Genomic DNA, 18,823 nt, shown 5'->3' on the forward strand with positions numbered 1-18,823 from the left:
AGGCTAACAGTCTTTAATATAGAAATCACTTATTGCCAAGATCACAGCTGACTTCAGAAGCTATAGCCTTGTTTTTCCTTGGCAAAGCTCTAGAGCTGAAAGCAACAGACTCTAATAAAAAATTAAAATAATAATAATAAAAATAATACCTGCGGGCCAGGAAGGCCAGTCTCTCCCTTCTCTCCTTTTTCGCCTGGCATTCCCTGAATATCCAAAAGTACATGGGGTTAAGTTCACAGAGGTAAATTCTTAGTCTTTTTTCTCCACTGACTGTTCTAATATTTTCAACATTAAATTGCTCTCATGTTAACAACCAAATATGGTATATTTCACTTTTCACATATGCTACACGACTTATGTAAGCATTCCTATGGAGCTGAATGTTTATTTATCAGGATAGTTTAAACACAGAATATACAGTCTGATATGGCTAAGCCCATACTGTAAATACGTGGAGTCTTGAACATTTCAGTATTATTTATAGTTTAGATTTTAAAGCTCTTATCTATATAGATTTTCATTTTGTTTTCACTAGAAATTTATAAGAATGGAAAACCAACACAGTACCTGACTGGTAACAAGACCTCAACAAATGCTTATTAGTAGCAGTAATTGTACGAATTGGCATGTTAATGCTTTCTAAAATGTGAAAATAACTCTGGAAAGGAAAACTTCTTAGCTAGGGAAACACAATCATATGCACACAAAGATTGCTAAAAACGTGTTTAAAAAGATGTGTTTGCTTCCAATGTTAATTACAGAGATTGGTTTTATCCTTTAAATTGAGATCCCTACAATTAGATTCATGAAAATCCGTGAGTGGAACTAAATTTGCTTTCACTGGTAAAAACAGCTTTTACAAAGAAATGCGGTTGTATAAAGCATACTGTTTATAATCTAAAACTCATACTTGGTCCACTGCACTTTGATGGCCATCGAGATAAAGATCATAACTAAATGGCTTTCATGAATCTATACCCACCACTACTGCAAACACATAACGAATAACTTAAATTTCTATAACATTTGTTATTTTCTAGATTTTAACACATCCATTAAGGACTTAGTCAAATAAGAATAAGGGCCCTACATGTCAAGCCCTGTTTTCTTTTCTGTAGACAAATTGTGGATAAACCTACTTCCAGGCATGTATCTGTTTATAAAAGACCCCCACCATCGAACAAAAAATTGGCTAATGAATGAAGTCTCAATCATTACTTTTATTTATCAATTCCTATTTTTAGGGGTTGGAAGGGATTGAGGCTCATTATGAAAGCACAGAAGACAAAAGTTCATTCTTTGTAACTCAGCATGACAATAAAACCCATCTGAACATTCACGCACAACTCACAGGCATTCCTTGAATGGACAGACCACTTGGTCCTTGGGGTCCCGGGGGACCTTGAGGTCCTGGAGGGCCTGTTTCACCTCGAGGGCCATCTGGTCCCTGGAAGGCGAGAAAGGAAAGTCATCCCAGAGGTAAGTTAGACCCTCTGGTACCCAGAAGATATTTTTGCTTAGGGCACTTATTTCCTTAAATAATTTTTCTTAAGACATGAAACACCCATAGGATAACAATATACCAAGACTCAGATGATTCACCTCCCAGGCAAAATGTCATCAGTAAACCAAGAGAGTAAACACACAGAGGTTGCTGCAACTTTTCTTTTTTCTGATTCCATAAATAAGAACACTGTGCCAACTATGTGAGTAACTAGACCCCCCACACTCCATAACGAATCCAAAAGATATAAGTGCTTCAAGACCACCTTCCTGGTCTGTGAAGATGCACACCATCCAGCTGAACTACATTCTCTCCAACTTCACTACAGTCAACCACCTACCTCTAGGGCACTCCTCTGCGTTTATTGAAGACTTTGCACCTAGCCTCTGCCTTCTCCCTTGCCTTGATCCTGCCATCACCCCATGCCTCTTCAATATCCACTGAATAACCTGCCCTAGGCTCAACGTTATTTGGTTTCCTTTCTTCTCAGGATCAGGCATTACTTTCGCTTAGCAACGCTTACTTCTATGGTTTGGACCTTGTGGTTGAGCTAAAGCTACACGACCTCTGTAATCTTAGACCTGGAAAACCTACTTATTCTCAACCTCTTCTTCTTTCCCTTCTCTCATTCTGTGACTCCAACAAAAGCTATTCTTTTATAAGTTAAGATTTCCAACACCTGGGCATCATCTTAAATGTGAGAATGATGAATCCATTCCTGGGGACAAGCAATACAGAAGAAAAGGCAAAATGGCCTAAAGTGGGGGTAAATAATGAGTGTAGCCTGTTAAGTTTTAGGTGCCTGGAATAACCACGTGGAAATGTCCAGTAGTCTGGGGGTTAAGAGAGGTCTGAGCTGGGATGGATTTTGAAGTAAAGATGTGTTTGTGGGTGAGGTTGTTAAGAAGATTGTTGATAGAATGAAAGAGGAAATGGATAAGGATGAGATGAAAATCAGGCAGAAGGGAGAGGAAGAGAATGCCTGGGAAAGAATCTGAAATGAAAAAGCCTAAGAATTAGGAAGAGCATGAAGATGGAGAGGTGTAGTGGTACAGGAAGGGCCAAAAGAGGAGAAAATTTCAAATAAGTGTCCAACCATGTCAAATGCTGCAGAGATCTCAAGTAAGGTAAGAATTAAACCATAGCCTGTGGATTTGGTAACAAGGAGGTAATTGATGACTTTAACGGAAGCAATTTTACAGGACTCCTAGAGGAAAAGAAATTATATGTGGGTTAAGAATGATTTGGGTTGCATATAAGTGGAATTATAGACTATGTACTCCTTTGTTTATTGCTTCTCTCACACAGCAGAGTGTTTCTGAGGTTTATCCATTTTGTTGCATGTTTCAGTGGTTTGCATGTTTCACTGCTGAGTAGTATTCCATTGCATGGATATACAGAAAATTGTTCATTCACCTGTTAATGGACATTTGGGTTGCTTCCAGTTTTTTTCCATTGTGAATAAAGGTGCTATGAACATTTATGTACACCCCAAAAAATTATTTTGGAGGTGGGGATGCAGAAGAACTAAATGAAAACTATTCTTATAAGAAATATGGTATAAGAGGAGGGGAGAGAGAGGTAGCTAGATTTTTTAAAAAATATGATGGCACAGACAAGGAATTACATTACAAATATTACTTAATATTTATAATAGCTTAATAACAAATCACTTGTATATTATTGAGGAATTGAGAATGGAGTAGAAGGACAGAAAGGAGGTGGTCCCATTTTATTCTGTAAAGTATGAGACAAAAATAACTAGAAGAGACCAGTGACAGGGTGGTTTCAAACTCCTAAATTCTTATTATCTATTTGCTGCAACTGAAATACGAAGCTACAAAATGAGAAATAATACTTATTGGAGCTTTCCATTTGGACAGTATAGTTTATCTGTTCCTACACTGTCTGCACTGGTGGACATGTGAGCATCCTTTGTCCAACAAAACTTTTTCCTACAACCGCTACATACTTGTATCTGTGCTTCATCAGAATCATCATACAGAAATTACCACATCAGTAGTGGTCATGGGGGAATGGATTATTAGAGGAAAGGGGTAATCTTGAGATCATCAAACACCTACGAACTCCTACTATGTCTTCATAATCAGAACCATCATCCAGCGAGAAAGTTAGAAAAGCAATGGGATGATGGTGTTAGAGGTGTTGGGAGGAGGGACCCAGAATCTGCAGGAGCTCATGAGCTCAGGAAGACCCAGCGTATCATTGTCTGAGAAGAGGCTTTCAAACCACTGGCTTCCCTTGTAGCACATGAGAGATGGAGCCAAGTAAGATACATCAAGTTTCTGCCTGAGAAAATGTGTCACAATCTCAGAAAATAAAACAAACCAAAAAAAAGGAGACATCTTCTGGTTTGAGTTTTGAGTTGGCTAGTAGTGCCTGATTAATTATTTTCAGGCTTCTTTCCCTTACTTCTTTTTTTCTCCACATTCTCTTCTACACTGCTTTGCTTGTTTCCAATTTTATAGTAAGAAACCTTGCAGTGTTCTCTTCTCCATGAATAAATACTACACAGATTTAATAAGTAACCACATTGAAGCAGTAAATCAAGCAAGATGGATGGAGAGGAGATCATGAGGAGCAACATGGTGAAAATGAGATAGAGAGTCAAATTATATAGGGCCTTGAATGACATACCAAGGAGGGTGGATTGTATTCACAAGGCAATAGCATATGACTGCAGGTTTTAAGAGTATGACCCAGCATAACTTTAAAGAAATGAATCTGGGAGCAGATGTGAAGAATTAATGAGAAAATCAAGCCACTGGAGCCAGGAGACCAGTTAGAAGATTTGCCAAAAACCAGATAGAAGATGGTGAGGCCTGAACTCAATTAGTGGCTGAGCTTCTGCCACCCCTTAGGGCGCCTTTGTGCAAAGTAAGAAAACATGTGCCTTGACATGGCCTGGCACGGTTTGGTCCTCTTGGTTGGTGCCTTTGTACAGTGTACAACTTGAACCACCACACTCGGTGGCCTTGGACAGTGAGAGTGGAAAATAGAGCTGTGTGTTTGATTATACATGGTAGGAAGGGACAAGGAAGAATCTAAAACCTGAGAAATTACCTGAGGGGGACTGCTGCCTAGTTGTGATCCAGTGCTCTCCTAAAGATACATCTTTGGTGTAGACGGAGGAAGAGAAGAATGTACGAGAGAACTACCTTGTCAACTAAACCAATAAGAACAATGACACTCTATTTCTGACCCAGGAACTTTTCTTTTCACTAAGTTATTAAATATTTTTTGATGAAAATGTGCAAGTCTTTAAGAATAAGGGAAAAGGCTTAGCCACAACGTTCATAAAACTGTAAGGAGCTTTAGATTGCAAAAAGTAGTACTTAAGTCCAAAATTATATTATGTCTAGTTACGTGTGTGTGTGTCAGAGAGAAAGAGAGAGAGAGAACATTACCTTGAGGCCCTGTTCACCTCGTTGACCCTTTGGTCCTCGGAGTCCTGGACCACCCTGGCAAACAGATGTTAAATATTAGCACAAAGACACATCTTAAAGCAGTATATTGCATGTATTTTCTTTAGCAATACGGATTATGTAATTTTTATTTTGTATCAAAGCCAACACATTGTGTAACGGTATATGCTCATCACGATCCGTAACTGGAAATTTGCCACCCAGATTCAGCTCTCCCTGCTGATGATTTCATACTTTGAGCAAACTTTTGATGCCAAATCCTTTTAAATTAAAAAAATTATAGGATTTTTTTTAGTGATGTAGGACTGCTGCTATTAATGGATTCAAGTAATAAAATACTGTTAGCCTAAAATTGTGTGTGTTTTATACCACAATTTTGAGATTAAATTATTTAATTAAATTGGAAAAGGCATAAGAAAATAGTAACAATTTAATTTTCTTTATTTACACCATAAAAAGCTAATTAGTGTTTCTGAAACTTCAGTTATTTGCATTTCCTCTCAAGACTTTTGCCATTTTACTGTACCACCTGCATTATTACTTAACAGCATTTTTCTTTACATAGAAATATATGAACACACATAATAAACACATAGAGTATATATGTATTCTTTGCGAACATACATTCTTTGTATATACGTGCATATATACCCTTTGAATATTTTTTAATTGACTCATTATTTCACTTAAATAAACATTTTAAAAGCGAATATTATAGCAGTACTGTAAATGGAAAAAGGTATTAATTACTAAGAACAGAAAGTAACCTTAAAAATATACTATAAATAATGTTATTAAATTTAGTTACATTTTGTTCCTATTGAAGTCTGGGAGCTGTGGGTTTGCTTTTTGTTAAAAAGAGAGATGAGTAAGTATTAGGCCACATGGGCACCAGCCTGAGAATTTCTCTTTCACCTGAGCAGAAGGATTAAAAGATCATTGAAGATGGAATAGCTTTCTCACTGTGTGATTCCAATTTATTTCCTGCTATGCCCATGACTACTGACAATCATTTTGTGCACATCAGATTGCATCACTTGGGAAAAGACTGAATCAGGTGATCTTTGTGGTTTCTTCCAGTTTTTTTTTTTTTTTTTTTTTTTATAATTTTTATTTATTTATTTCCCCCAAAGCCCCAGTAGATAGTTGTATGTCATAGTTGCACATCCTTCTAGTTGCTGTATGTGGGACGCGGCCTCAGCATGGCTGGAGAAGTGGTGCGTCGGTGCGCGCCCGGGATCCGAACCCGGGCCGCCAGCAGCAGAGCGCGCGCACTTAACCGCTAAGCCACAGGGCCGGCCCTCTTCCAGTTTTTTTTAACCACTTAAATTCACTCCCCTCCCCAATATCAGTTGGTTGCTTATCTTCCAGAGTTTTTATACATAATTATAAAATTGCATTTTATGCATGTGTATCTATAAAAAATATTACATACAGAATTTTTGCGGTATTGATATATAATAGATTGCATGTGTGATATCACACTTTTTATATAGTTCTGAGTTTTTTAACTTAATATGTTTTAGAGATTTTTCCATGACATAACATGTGGACCTAACTTATTCTTAATGAATTGCATAGTTATCCAAACCATGGATATATAATAGTTTAATCATTTCCTATAATTGGAAATGTAGAGGGTTTCCCCACAATTTTTTGTTGTTTAAGCAATACAGTAATTAATATCCTGAAACATCCGTTAAGTACAAATGTTAATATTTAAGATATCAACAAGTAGAACTATAAATGAAATTTGATGCATATACAGATATATTGTCAAATTGTGCTCCAGAAAAGCTATGCCAATTTATTCATCTCCCAAGAGTTTAAGAAGGTTCCTGTTTCTCCAAACATTAGTCAACACCTGATATTGTCAAACTTTACATTTTTACCAACTTAATTGGTAAAAATAATACCTTACTCTTATTTTAATTTTATTTTCCCTGAAAACTAGTATGATTGAGCATCTTTTCATAACATTTGTCCATTTACATTTTATCTCAAGGAAACTCCCTATTTATATACTTTACTCAGTTTTCTATTGGTTGCGTGTCTCTTTGATGTGCAGAAATTCTTCATACACTTAGATACTACACCTTCAACTGTTATAGGTGATGCAAATATTTTTCCCCAGTGTGGGAGACACTGTTGGTTGGCTACCAAAGAGTTTCCCTGACTCCCTTCTCCATTTTATTTCTCCTACTATAAAGGCTAAAAAAAGATTTGCTTTCCCAGCATCTTTTGCAACCAGGAATGGGCATGTGAACCAGTTCGGGCCAATTTGATCAAGAAGCAACAAGTCTAAGGAAAGCAAATTGGGAAGCTGGATCAATCTGGGTCATTGATGAAATTGTTGACTGGGCTCATTTGCCTTTGGGACCATCTACTTCTAAATCTTTGGTTGAGCAAACAATGAATGTCCAAATGTCCTAATGGTTTACACCACTTTACTAATCAAATTTTCTGTTCCTTGCAGCAAGTCTAAGGCATCCTAATTAACATACCCAGTTTGGCACAACTCTTTAATTTTGTTTGTGCCTCTTAAATGATGGGTTTTTAGTGGAAAGTTTTGTTCAAATATGACTAGTTGACTCACAGATATTCATGCCAGAGGCACTGGTCTAAAAACCAGGGACCATTTTATACTTCTAAGTTATTTTCCATCTGATCCCTAATTCATCACTGAGTACATGACAAGAATTCAAAAAATTTTTCTGGATGTAAAATTTCATCCTTTTAAGAAGAAAGAGTTAGTCTAGGCAAAGGAATGTGGTTCTTTCACCCACGTCTCCCTCCAGCTCTTCTACAGTCTTATTGGCACCTAATAATACTGTGTAAATTCCTGAACGAGAAAATAATTACAATTATGTTAAATCATCAGACAGGGTTTATTACATATTTTTGGGACACTATTTCTTCAATAGTTTATTATACTTTAAATATTTGAAAATTTCAATAGTTTTTCTACTATACATCTTCTCCTCCAAGTCAGAGATCAACCCTTCTCTCTCACTTCTCTGTTGCTTTTTTCTCATTACAAACTCTGACTCTTAGGTCATATGTAAATATTTCATAAGTTGTTCCAGCAGTATTGCAGATGAAAAAACTTGAAAACCCTCCAGCTAAAAAAGCTTATTAATGCTGTTTAAACTAAAATAAACATTGTTGTAATTAAGAACTGAATCCTTAAGTACAGGAATCAAGACAAAACATAAAAACCAGGGCAGGAGGCAGGTGCACTGAGACTACCCTGGGGGAGGATGGGGAAGACGGCTGAGGTTTGCTGCAAAGCTTGTATTTTATAGCCCACACAAGGCAACAAAATGCGAACTTGGGCCTATGATAGGCGGGGAGAGGGTAGAAGATGAAACATTCTTTAAAGCTGAGGAACTTGAAAGGCTGTACTCTGAATGAGCTAGAAAAAAAAAAGGCCCGCTAGCAGGTGGATTACCAAGACGTTGTTTCCACTTTAGGTACGGGAGGCGTAGGAAATGTCTCTGCCAAGAAATATTCCCCAGAAGCTGATTCTCATACGATCTAGGGACCAGATTTTAACTGCTTGTGAATCAAACAAAACTCCAAAGTCAAACCCTAAGGTTGGTTGTATACCCAGAAGCTTAGCAGGAGCAAGCAAAGATATTCTCTGGAGGACTACAGTTCAAACACAGGCTCAAAATATTCTCAGAAATAAAGTTTCGGGGCTGGCCTGGTGGCGCAAGCGGTTAAGTGCACGCGCTCCGCTGCGGCAGCCCGGGGTTCGCTGGTTCGGATCCCGGGCGCGCACCGACGCACTGCTTGGCAAGCCATGCTGTGGCGGCGTCCCATATAAAGTGGAGGAAGATGGGCACAGATGTTAGTCCAGGGCCGTCTTCCTCAGCAAAAAAAGAGGAGGATTGGCGGATGTTAGCACAGGGCTGATCTCCTCACAAAAAAAAAAAAAAAAAAAAGAAATAAAGTTTCAAGTAATAGGAGCTCAAATAGACACCAAAAAAAGAATCACAAAATACACCTCAAAACAAGACAGCATGAGTAAAATCAGCAGAAAACCAAATGGCAGAATCAGAACCACATACCCTGCAGATATTGAAATGATCAGATAAAGAATATAAACTGTAATTAATATATTTAAAGGAAAAATAGTTTTGAAAGTGTTACAAAAGAAGAGAGTATACAAATGACCAGGTTTAAAAAGGAACCAAATATAACTTCTAGATCTGATATATAATAATCAAAATCAGAAACACAATGGATAGGTTAAAGAGCGTATTAAACATAGCTAAACAGAGAATACACCAGAAGATAAATTTGAAGAAATTACACAGAATGAAGCATGGAGAGACAAATAGAAAATAAACAAGAGAAGTTAAGAGACATGAGAGGAAAATTAGAAGTCATAATGTACTACTACTACTACTAGTTAGAGTTTTAGAAAAACACAATGGAGATGACAGGAGAGAGGCAATATTCGAAGAGATAATGACTAAGCATACTTCAAATTTAATGAGAAACATTGATATTCAAATTCAAGAAGCCTCAAAATTTCTAAAAAGGCAAAACAACAACAATAACAAAAATCCACACCAAGACATAGTGTAGTGAAACTTCAGATGGCTAAAGACAAAGGGATCTTGAAAACACTCAGGGAGGAAAGATTTCCCACAGAAGACAATTAATTAGGCTGACAGCTGACTTTTCAATAGCAACAATGGAAGCTATAAAACAGTATAGTAGCATCTACTACGTGCTCAGAGAAATAACTGTTAATCTAGAATTGTACCTGCAGTTTATTAGTTTGGAAAGTTGTCTGGCTGCTTATCTGAGATCAATATTAAAAGTTTTAAGCAAGATAGGAGGTTTATTATTCTCTTATATTAAAATCTGAGGTGATGGCTGATCCAAAATAGTACAGTAGCTTTACTATGTAAGGCAGTGTGAAATCTCAGTTGCTTCTATCTTATTGTTCTGCTAGGCCCTAGGACATCACTTATCAAAGTGAACTCACTACCACATGTTCCCATTCTAACCTGTTGAGAAGGATGAAAATGGTTAAGGAGGACATTTGCTTTCACTGAAGAACAACATCCAGGGAGATTGCATATACCCTCTCTCTCATTAGCTGGAACTTAGTCATAAGGTCATACTTACTTGCATAGGTGCTAAGACATCAAGTCCCTAGATGAACGGCCATGTACTTGGCTAAAACTCAGGGGATTCTATTATTAAAAAGAAGCAGTGGCAATGAATATGGGGGACAATTAGCAATATCTGTAACAACCATCAAAACTATCTTTTGATAACATGGGAAATAAAAGCATTTTCAGATGCACAAAAACTGAAAATTTACTACCGATAGTTTCTCATTAAAGGAACATCCAAAGGATGTACTTTAGGAAAAATAAAAATGATCCCAGAAGACATGGTGAGCAAAGAAATAGCAAATATGTACGCAAGTCTTAACGCATTCATTTATAACAAGTAATAATAACAAAATATCTAATTTGTGATATTATTATTGCTTCTCAGCCTTTTGGCTCAGATCAAGTGTAGTATCTGTTCTTATCAGTTTAATTTGTGATGTTAAAAAAGTACTAAAATACTGGATAGCAACAGCACATAAATTATAAAAAGGATGATCCAAGAGAAAAGAATTCCAAGAATATCATGTTGGTTGAAAGAAGGGGAGAGACGGGTCGGCCCCGTGGCTTAGCGGTTAAGTGCTCACGCTCCGCTGCTGGCGGCCCGGGTTTGGGTCCCGGGTGTGCACCGACGCACCGCTTCTCCGGCCATGCTGAGGCTGCGTCCCACATACAGCAACTAGAAGGATGTGCAACTATGACGTACAACTATCTACTGGGGCTTTGGGGGAAAAATAAATAAATAAATAAAGTTAAAAAAAAAAGAAAGAAGGGGAGAAATCTTGATTATTTTTAGACTTTGTCAAGCTAGATATGTCTACAGAAAAAAAGTTAACTCTTAAAAGAACAGATACAGAGGGAGCTGGCCCAGTGGCATAGTGGCTAAGTTTGTGCCCTTGGCTTCAGCGGCCGGGGGTTTGCAGGTTGCCTGGATCCCAGGCGCAGATCTACACACCACTCATCAAGCCATTCTGTGGCAGAGTCCCACATACAAAATAGAGGAAGATGGGCACAGATGTTAGCTCAGGGACAATCTTCCTCACCAAAAAAAAAAAAAAAAATAGTCATAGAGAGTATAATTTCCAAACTAGTGGAGGGGAAAAGAAAAGACAGAATAAAAGCAAAAAGCCAAAAAGTGTGAATAGATAAATAAAACCTCAATACACCAAGAAAGCCACATATATTATGTGGGACAAATAGAAAGCAAAGATTAAGGTAATGGATATAGAAATGTAAACCCAAGTAGGTCAATTATCACAAACAACAAAAAAGGACTAAAAACAAAACTTGTAAAGTCTGATTAAAAACAAAATCCAGGCATATGCTGTTTAAAGAGACACATCTAAAATATAAGTCATGGAAAGGTTGAAACTAAAAGGATGAAGAAAATATATACCAAGAAAATAATCCAAAAGAGAAATATTGACATAGCAAGTCACTAGTAAGATAATGGTTCTATTTTTTTTTTTTTTTGCACATTATAATACAATGTCAGGATATATAATGCAGAATTACAAAGAGAATTTGAAAAAATTGACAATTGGAGGAGATTTTAAACATCTTTCTCAGTAATTAAAAGATAAAGAATTAGTACAGATAAAGAAGACTTCAACAACACAATTAACAATTTGATTACTGGGTATTTACATATAGAAATCTGAGCTCCACAATTAGAGAACACACTTTCTTCTAAAGCATACATGGAACATCTGTACAACTTGACAAAAGGCCACAAAGCAAATATCAAAAAATGTCAAAGAATTGGTACCATACAGACTGTCTTCCCTAATCAAGTGCAATAAAATTAACATGTCAATAAAGAAAAGATAACAAAAATCACATATATGATTGGAAATTTAAGACACTTTTGTGGAGAAAAGGGAACCTTTGTGCACTGTAGGTGGGAATGTAAACTGGTACAACCACTATGGAAAACAGTATGGAGGTTCCTCAAAAATTAAAAATAGAACTACCAGGTGATCCAGCAATCTCACTTCTGGGTATTTATCTGAAGAAAATGAAAACACTACCTTGGAGAGATATATACAGCCCTATGTTCATTGCAGCATTATTTACAATAGACAAGATATAGAAACAACTTAAGTGTCCATCGATGAGTGAATGAATAAAGAAAATGTGGTGTATCTACACAATGGAATATTATTCAGCTACAAAAAAGAATGAAATCTTGCCATTTGTGACAACATGGACGGACTTTGAGGACATTATGCTAAGTGAAATAAATCAGACAGAGAAAGACAAATACCGTATGATCTCACTTATATGTGGACTATAAAAAAAAAGAAAAAACAACCTCATAAAGAGAGAGAATAGATTACTGGTTGTCAGAGGCAGGAGGTGTGGGGTAGGCAAAATGGATGAAGGGAGTCAAAAGGTACAAACTTCCAGTGATAAAATAAGTAGGTCACATATATGTAATGTACATAGCTGCACGGCAACTATAATTAATAATACTGTGTTGCATATTTGAAAGTTGCTAAGAGAGTAAATCATAAAAGTTCTCATCACAAGAAAAAACAATTCTGTAACTATCTGTGGTGACAGATGTTAACTAGACTTACTGTGGTGATCACTTTGCTATATATACAAATACCGAATCATTATGTTGTACACCTGAAACTAATATAACGTATGCTTATTATACCTCAATAAAAAATGTTTTTTAATAAAAATAAAAAGACACTTCTAAGTAAATCAGGGCTAAAAGAAGGAATAAAGAAAAATATAAAAGATGATAGCTCACAGAAATATTAAATTTAACTACATCAGAATTAAAATTTCTATACAATATAAATTCCCATAAACAACAAGCAAGCCACAGACCAGGAAGAGATATTTGCGAACCACATCATTAACAAGGATTAGTGTCTAGAATACATAAAACCACCTACAAATCAACAAGAAAAAAACTTGCACAACAAAAAACCCAGCAAAGTTTATAAACAGGTATTTACACAGGAAGAAATCCAAATGGCTTACAAACAAATGAGAAAGGGCCCAATGTCATTAGCAGAAAGGGAAAGTCATATTTAAAATAACAATGACATAGGGTTTTGCAGTCATCAGATAAACAAACACTCTCATATCTGGCAACATCAGACAGAGCTGGTGAGATGCAGAGAAGCCAGATCTCTTACTCAGAGTTTGTGGGAGAGGATATTGGTACAACCACCTTGAAGAGCAATTTGTGGTTTCTTCATGAAATTGAAGACGTACTTTCCTTATTATCCCACAAATCTGATTCTCAGTGTTATTTCTAGAGCACTCACTCATGTTTGACAAGAGACATACAAAGGATGTTCACAGTAGCAATGTTTGTAGTAGGGAAATACTGCACAGTAATGGGTCAATAAACTGTAGTTTATGTAATGGAATACATTACAGCAAGTACAATAAATAAACTAAACAATGCTCATTAACTTTGATAAAGTTCAAAGACATACTTTTGGGTGAAAAAAAGCAAGCTGCACACAGTTGAAAATAAATCTTTGTTTTCAATTCTCAGATTAAACTAGACAACTCCTTACATTTGATTCAAGTTTTATAACGCACAGAATACTTGTATACACATTACCTTATGTATTCCTCACAATACCATTTAAAGGGGTGGGTGCTGTTTTATATATGAGGAAATGGAGGTTCGCCACAACGGTTCAGTGACTTCCCTTGTCTAAGGAGTTAAATTTAATGCTTTTACCATTACTGCACACTTGCTTCTTCAGGATTAAGAGTCTTTTGTTTAAAAAAAAAAAAAAGTATTTGGGTTCTATATTCAGAGTTTGAAAGAATGTTCTGTGTGCCAAAGACAAAGGAGAAACTGCTGGGATGTATTTCAGATACATTCAGCAGGTTCTCTTCCTTTTTGTTCAGATCAGGAAATGAGGTACAGAAATGAAGGAAAATCATGTTGGTAGGGCCAACCTGGAGTGAACTCTGACACTGAAGCCAGCTGTCAGCGTGGGTCATCTACTGCACGCATGCTGACTGAGCTTGGCTGCCTCTGGCAAGCCAACAAGCAAAGACTGGTTGGGCATCACAATATTCCTCCTGCAAGGTCTAGATTTCTTTATTTGCTTGTGCATCTTCTTTCTGCACCTTTCTGCCTTGATACATTTGCCATTTCCTAACCACAGACCAGCTATATCATACTTGTCTTAAAGAAATACTGATAAAGCATTTAAACATATTACAAAGGATTTATCATGGTAAATTCAGAGACCCAGATAGTGTAATTATATACATTTTATATTTTACAAACATGTTTTCTTTCCCTCCCCCATCCTTCTTCCCTCCATTTTTCCTTCCTCCCTCCCTCCCTTCCTTCCTTCCTTCTCTCTCTCTCTTTCTCTCTTCTTTTCTCTAGGAAGTTCCAGTTAGTGGTGCAGAACTTCATGCTCAGATGGGGTACTTTTCCTGGTGAATCTGAAATCCTCCCTTTACATGTAAATTTTGACACAGAATGGGCAAAGGGAAGGTATGCAAATCTTGCAGGTTGAAGTAGAGGGCCAATGTTTGGAACAGTCACACTGAAAATCAACCCCAGGAATCTAAAGGGAAGATTTTGAATATATAGCAATGTGAGAGATAGTATGGCATAGTATCACCTATACGAGCGCCACCTATCGGAGACACAGGACCTGAACTTGAAGAGCAGCTCCTCCAAGCTGTGTTCTTCAGGCAAGTTACTTAACATCTCTTTGCTTCAGTTTGCTCATAGGATTAAGCAAATAAGTGTTTAGCACAGTGGTGAGCAGATATTAGACAAGCAACAAGTGATAGCTATAAATATTAAAGAACATTTAAGCCCAAACGAGGCAAGACTTACTGGTGGGCCTGCTGGTCCCAGAGCCCCTTTACTGATTTCAGAACAGGAGCAGGAATGTGGAAGCTCTGGGCAGGTGTCCTCGTCCCTCTGGGGAGAAAAAAATAGCATAACTGTTAACAAGACCATCCATACAAATGGCTTTATGGACTCAAAGAAAACACTGTGATTTAAGACACTTTTAAAAAGTTTTTAAGTGAGTATTAGTCTAGAAAGCCAGAGAATATTTTCTCTTGACCACAAAATCTTTTCTTTAAAGAAAAATGAATGGTTGTCTAGTGAGTCATTGATACTCATCATTATCAAAGGATGTTGACAAAACCAGCTTGGGAATTTAGGTGAAGAAAGAAAGGCAGAAGTGGATACAAAGGAATCCTGGTTACTATTTAACTCAGCGAAGTAGTAGTTTTCTATGAACTAAAGGTCCTGAAAACTTTCTTTGTGTTACAATATTTTTTCCATTTCAAAGGATAAAAGAAAACTTGTTGGAAAAGTCAATCAAAATAACTGCATCTATACTAAAGCAAACAAACAAAACAAAATAAAAACAGTGCTTAAAGGCATCATCAGTTTCCTCTTAACAATTTTTACTGCTTACATTCTATGGCTGAAAATAAGAAAAACATGACATCATCAATCTAAAGCTTTGGGATAGGAGGCCATTTTTCTCCTCTTGGGGAATTCCGTTGTTATGTGACATTACAAGATAGATTATGAATGTCAGGCTGCATATATCTGAATGAGTTGCTGGAGTGTAGAGGAAGACAGAGCACCTGCTAACAGCTAGTGAACAATCTGTGAGTATCCCATTCGGAGTAGTAGCCAAAAAGAAGTCTGCACTGGGATAAGAAACTGTAGAACTTCATAGGGTTCCTCAGTCTCTTTGGATAAATAGAAAATGAGCTTCATTATTTAAGACTTTGGGGGAAAGGAAAGTTAGAGGGGATGGAGCACGGATGATAATTAAATTATTAAGTTGAAAATAATCTCAGTCTCTAAAATATTCACAACGGAAACCCAAAAAAGGCTGAGCAAAGGGCCTGTATGTACTGTACATGCTTTTCTCTAAATGTTGGACAATAGTTAAAGCTTTCAGCTCATTACAGGAAAAATCCCTGCTAACACATCTGATATCTGGGCAGCTAGAGTGAAGTTCAAACTTAAGCATCCTGAAAGATCCCCCAAATAAGGCTGACAGCAGGCCTCCTGTGACCAGAGACTCAGTAATGGTTTTGCCATTGCTGTTGACTATGTCTCCATCCTTGCCTTCCTACTGTGGAATTTACACATCTTCAGTGATAGAAATGAAAAGAAAAACTCTGATAAGGCCTGGGTCCTTCCTAGAAGTGATGATCACATTTTGCTTGATACAGCAAAGGACTCTGTATGTTTCCCCTTCTGATTTCCGATCTACCTGCACGTAAGCATAACATTACAGTGTCATTGATTTAATTCCTCACCAGAGTTTACTGTGAAATTTATTTTGATGGAAAAAGAGTAAGTTATTTCTTTCTCAAACATAGTCACCATGAATTTACTGCCTGCAATAGATGATTTGATCTGGTGTAAGATCTTAAAAAGGCAAATCTCTTAGACTTTATGAAGGTTTCTCCATGTCCATTCTCCAGGTTTAATTATGAAGACATGTACTGTGCAACCATGACAGGTTCATCTATTTCAGCTCACTGGCCCTAAGGATCCTAAGATATGAATCTGTGTTTATATATACAGGTATACCACCGTGAATTACACTTGTTTTTAATAATGAGAAAAGGTTTGGTTTTCTAGTAGCATCACATAGGTTACATAGATTATGACTACAATTCCAAAACTGTGTGCCAAGATGCCCTGGGGCACCATAGCAAATTCACAGAGGCACTGTGAATGTTTTAAAAACTCAAGAGAATCAGCAATATTTGGCACCCATTGGATTTTGTATGAACAACTAGATCAAGGTAGTTCATAGTTTCAACATTAGATTTTAAAATACTTTTTTTGATGATGTCTTATATTTGCAAAACTGGCTTTCTGGCAGTCGCTGCAATGGAAAGCAAGTACCATGGGAAAAATCATTGTAGAAAAAGAAGTGAGGATGGTGACATCCAATCAGATTCCAAGATAGGAGAAAGTGTGTATTCTCAATAGGCACACACATCCCATTAGTAAGTAATTGTGGTTATTAAAGAATAAAATAATATTTTTTTTTTCGATTTATGTGTATTATTTTTTCTTATGGCTACTGAGTTGTTAGGACATAAACACTTATTAAGATGTTTGGACATAATTACTTCATATGTGGAATTGTTAGGTATTTCTTTTGGCTTAGGGGTGCTATGAAAAAAATTATCTCAGCAGTAAAGGCTTCATGAGCCAGGAACTTTGGGGACATGTGGACAACGGCACCCCCTGGAGTTGTGTGGTTCCCACTGCGTATGTCAGTGTGTCCTGCTGATTTCAGACATGCCTGCTTCTTAACCTCTTTTTAATTTTCATTATCATCACAATGAATTATGTCTGATATAAATCTTGCAAAATAGCATTTGATTTCCAGAGAAAATTAAATATAACTATAGAAAATTTCAATAAAGAACAGACCAAATAATGAAAGAATTCTTACCAGGCCTGGAAGTTCACAGCACTTGTCTCTATTGGCCCACGATGTGGAACAAATGATATCAAACATTTGTAACTGGAACTGCAATTCAAAAAGAAAATTGTCATTCAGTAAAAGATATAGAGATACATTGTGTTTATAATTAAATGACTTCATATTATATATCACATAATAGAACACCAATACATTTATAACATAAGATTACAGTAAATAAATTAAAAAGTCATTCCAACAATATCAAACTAATTTTGTTCCTCAAACACACAGTGATTTAAGATTTTGTCTACATTTACTCCATCCACCATCCAAACTCCCTTATTTATCCCAACCTCCCCCTCCCATCTCTACCTAAAGAAACTTAGCACCTCTGTTGAAACCTTCCCTACACTGCCCCTCACAGTTTCTCCAGGTGCTTCTGTAATCCCACAGCACCCCATGTGTCTCTTTTACAGCTCATCTACCACATACACTTATTTGTATTATCTCCTCCTTAGACAGTGAGCTCTTTAAGGCACAGAGAACCACTTATTCATCTTTGTGTCCCCCATCATAATATGTAGCATGTAGTAGATATTCACAAAGCTTGTCGAATTAAGTTTGGCATCAATCTTTTATGCATACATTCAGCAAATTTTTCTTTAGTGCATAATACAAGCCAGATACTATGTAGACCTTTAGGATATGAAAATGAACAAAACCAGAATCCTTTCCTCAAAGATCTTAAAGGGAGTGAGAGACAGGCACACGAATACTGTTTACAGTGTGGTAAGTGTCATGACAAATTCACATATGGGATTGTGAGAATCTCTGCCAAGTATATTTTTATTTAAGCCATTGATCATGCCAAAAATATTTAGTCTTATTCTACTCATGTACATTGGCAACAACTCAACTCAAATTTTGAAATAAACAGAAACATCATTATAATATATTAAGGGCTAACACTAATTTCATGACCTAATCATTTCTAATACTATATTTCTTCCTATTTTTTTTCAAATATTGAAAGCATCAAGGATTACAGAGCTGGGAGAAGGATAAAGTTTTTTTCATTTTAAATCTGCAAACTGGTTTCAGCAAGTGTTGTTTTCAGCAAGAGCTAGAAACTTTTGGTGCTTTATTTTTTCCCAAGGAATACTATTCACTCCTGTCAAGGGTCCCCTGGCTGAAAAGGAGAATTCCGAAGTAGATAGTACTACTGAAACAGGTTACTAGCAACGTATACAGTATCACAAAAGGGCTCACCCTATCCGACAGTAAAGAGAATCAAGTCAGGTTTTC

The 18,823-nt window shown here is 36.7% G+C and overlaps 1 protein-coding gene and 1 pseudogene across 8 annotated transcripts in view; one reads left to right on the top strand and one right to left on the bottom strand.

Moving 5' to 3' along the window:
• Positions 1–18,823, bottom strand: part of COL14A1 (collagen type XIV alpha 1 chain) — a 227,104-nt gene that overhangs the window by 48,954 nt on the left and 159,327 nt on the right. For all 8 annotated transcript variants that reach the window (XM_087447497.1, XM_087447499.1, XM_087447496.1 and 5 more), the window contains 5 exons: positions 17,546–17,623; positions 14,932–15,018; positions 4,933–4,986; positions 1,352–1,447; positions 150–203 (listed from right to left, as the gene is read on the bottom strand). In XM_087447497.1, coding sequence (XP_087303623.1) covers positions 150–203; positions 1,352–1,447; positions 4,933–4,986; positions 14,932–15,018; positions 17,546–17,623 — 369 coding nt within the window. The remainder of the gene's footprint in view (positions 1–149; positions 204–1,351; positions 1,448–4,932; positions 4,987–14,931; positions 15,019–17,545; positions 17,624–18,823) is intronic.
• Positions 10,462–10,565, top strand: LOC147913986 (U2 spliceosomal RNA; annotated as a pseudogene).

The sequence above is a fragment of the Ceratotherium simum genome, chromosome 23, assembly GCF_057802395.1.
Source record: "Ceratotherium simum simum isolate JZ-2026a chromosome 23, ASM5780239v1, whole genome shotgun sequence".
Lineage (NCBI taxonomy): Eukaryota > Metazoa > Chordata > Mammalia > Perissodactyla > Rhinocerotidae > Ceratotherium > Ceratotherium simum.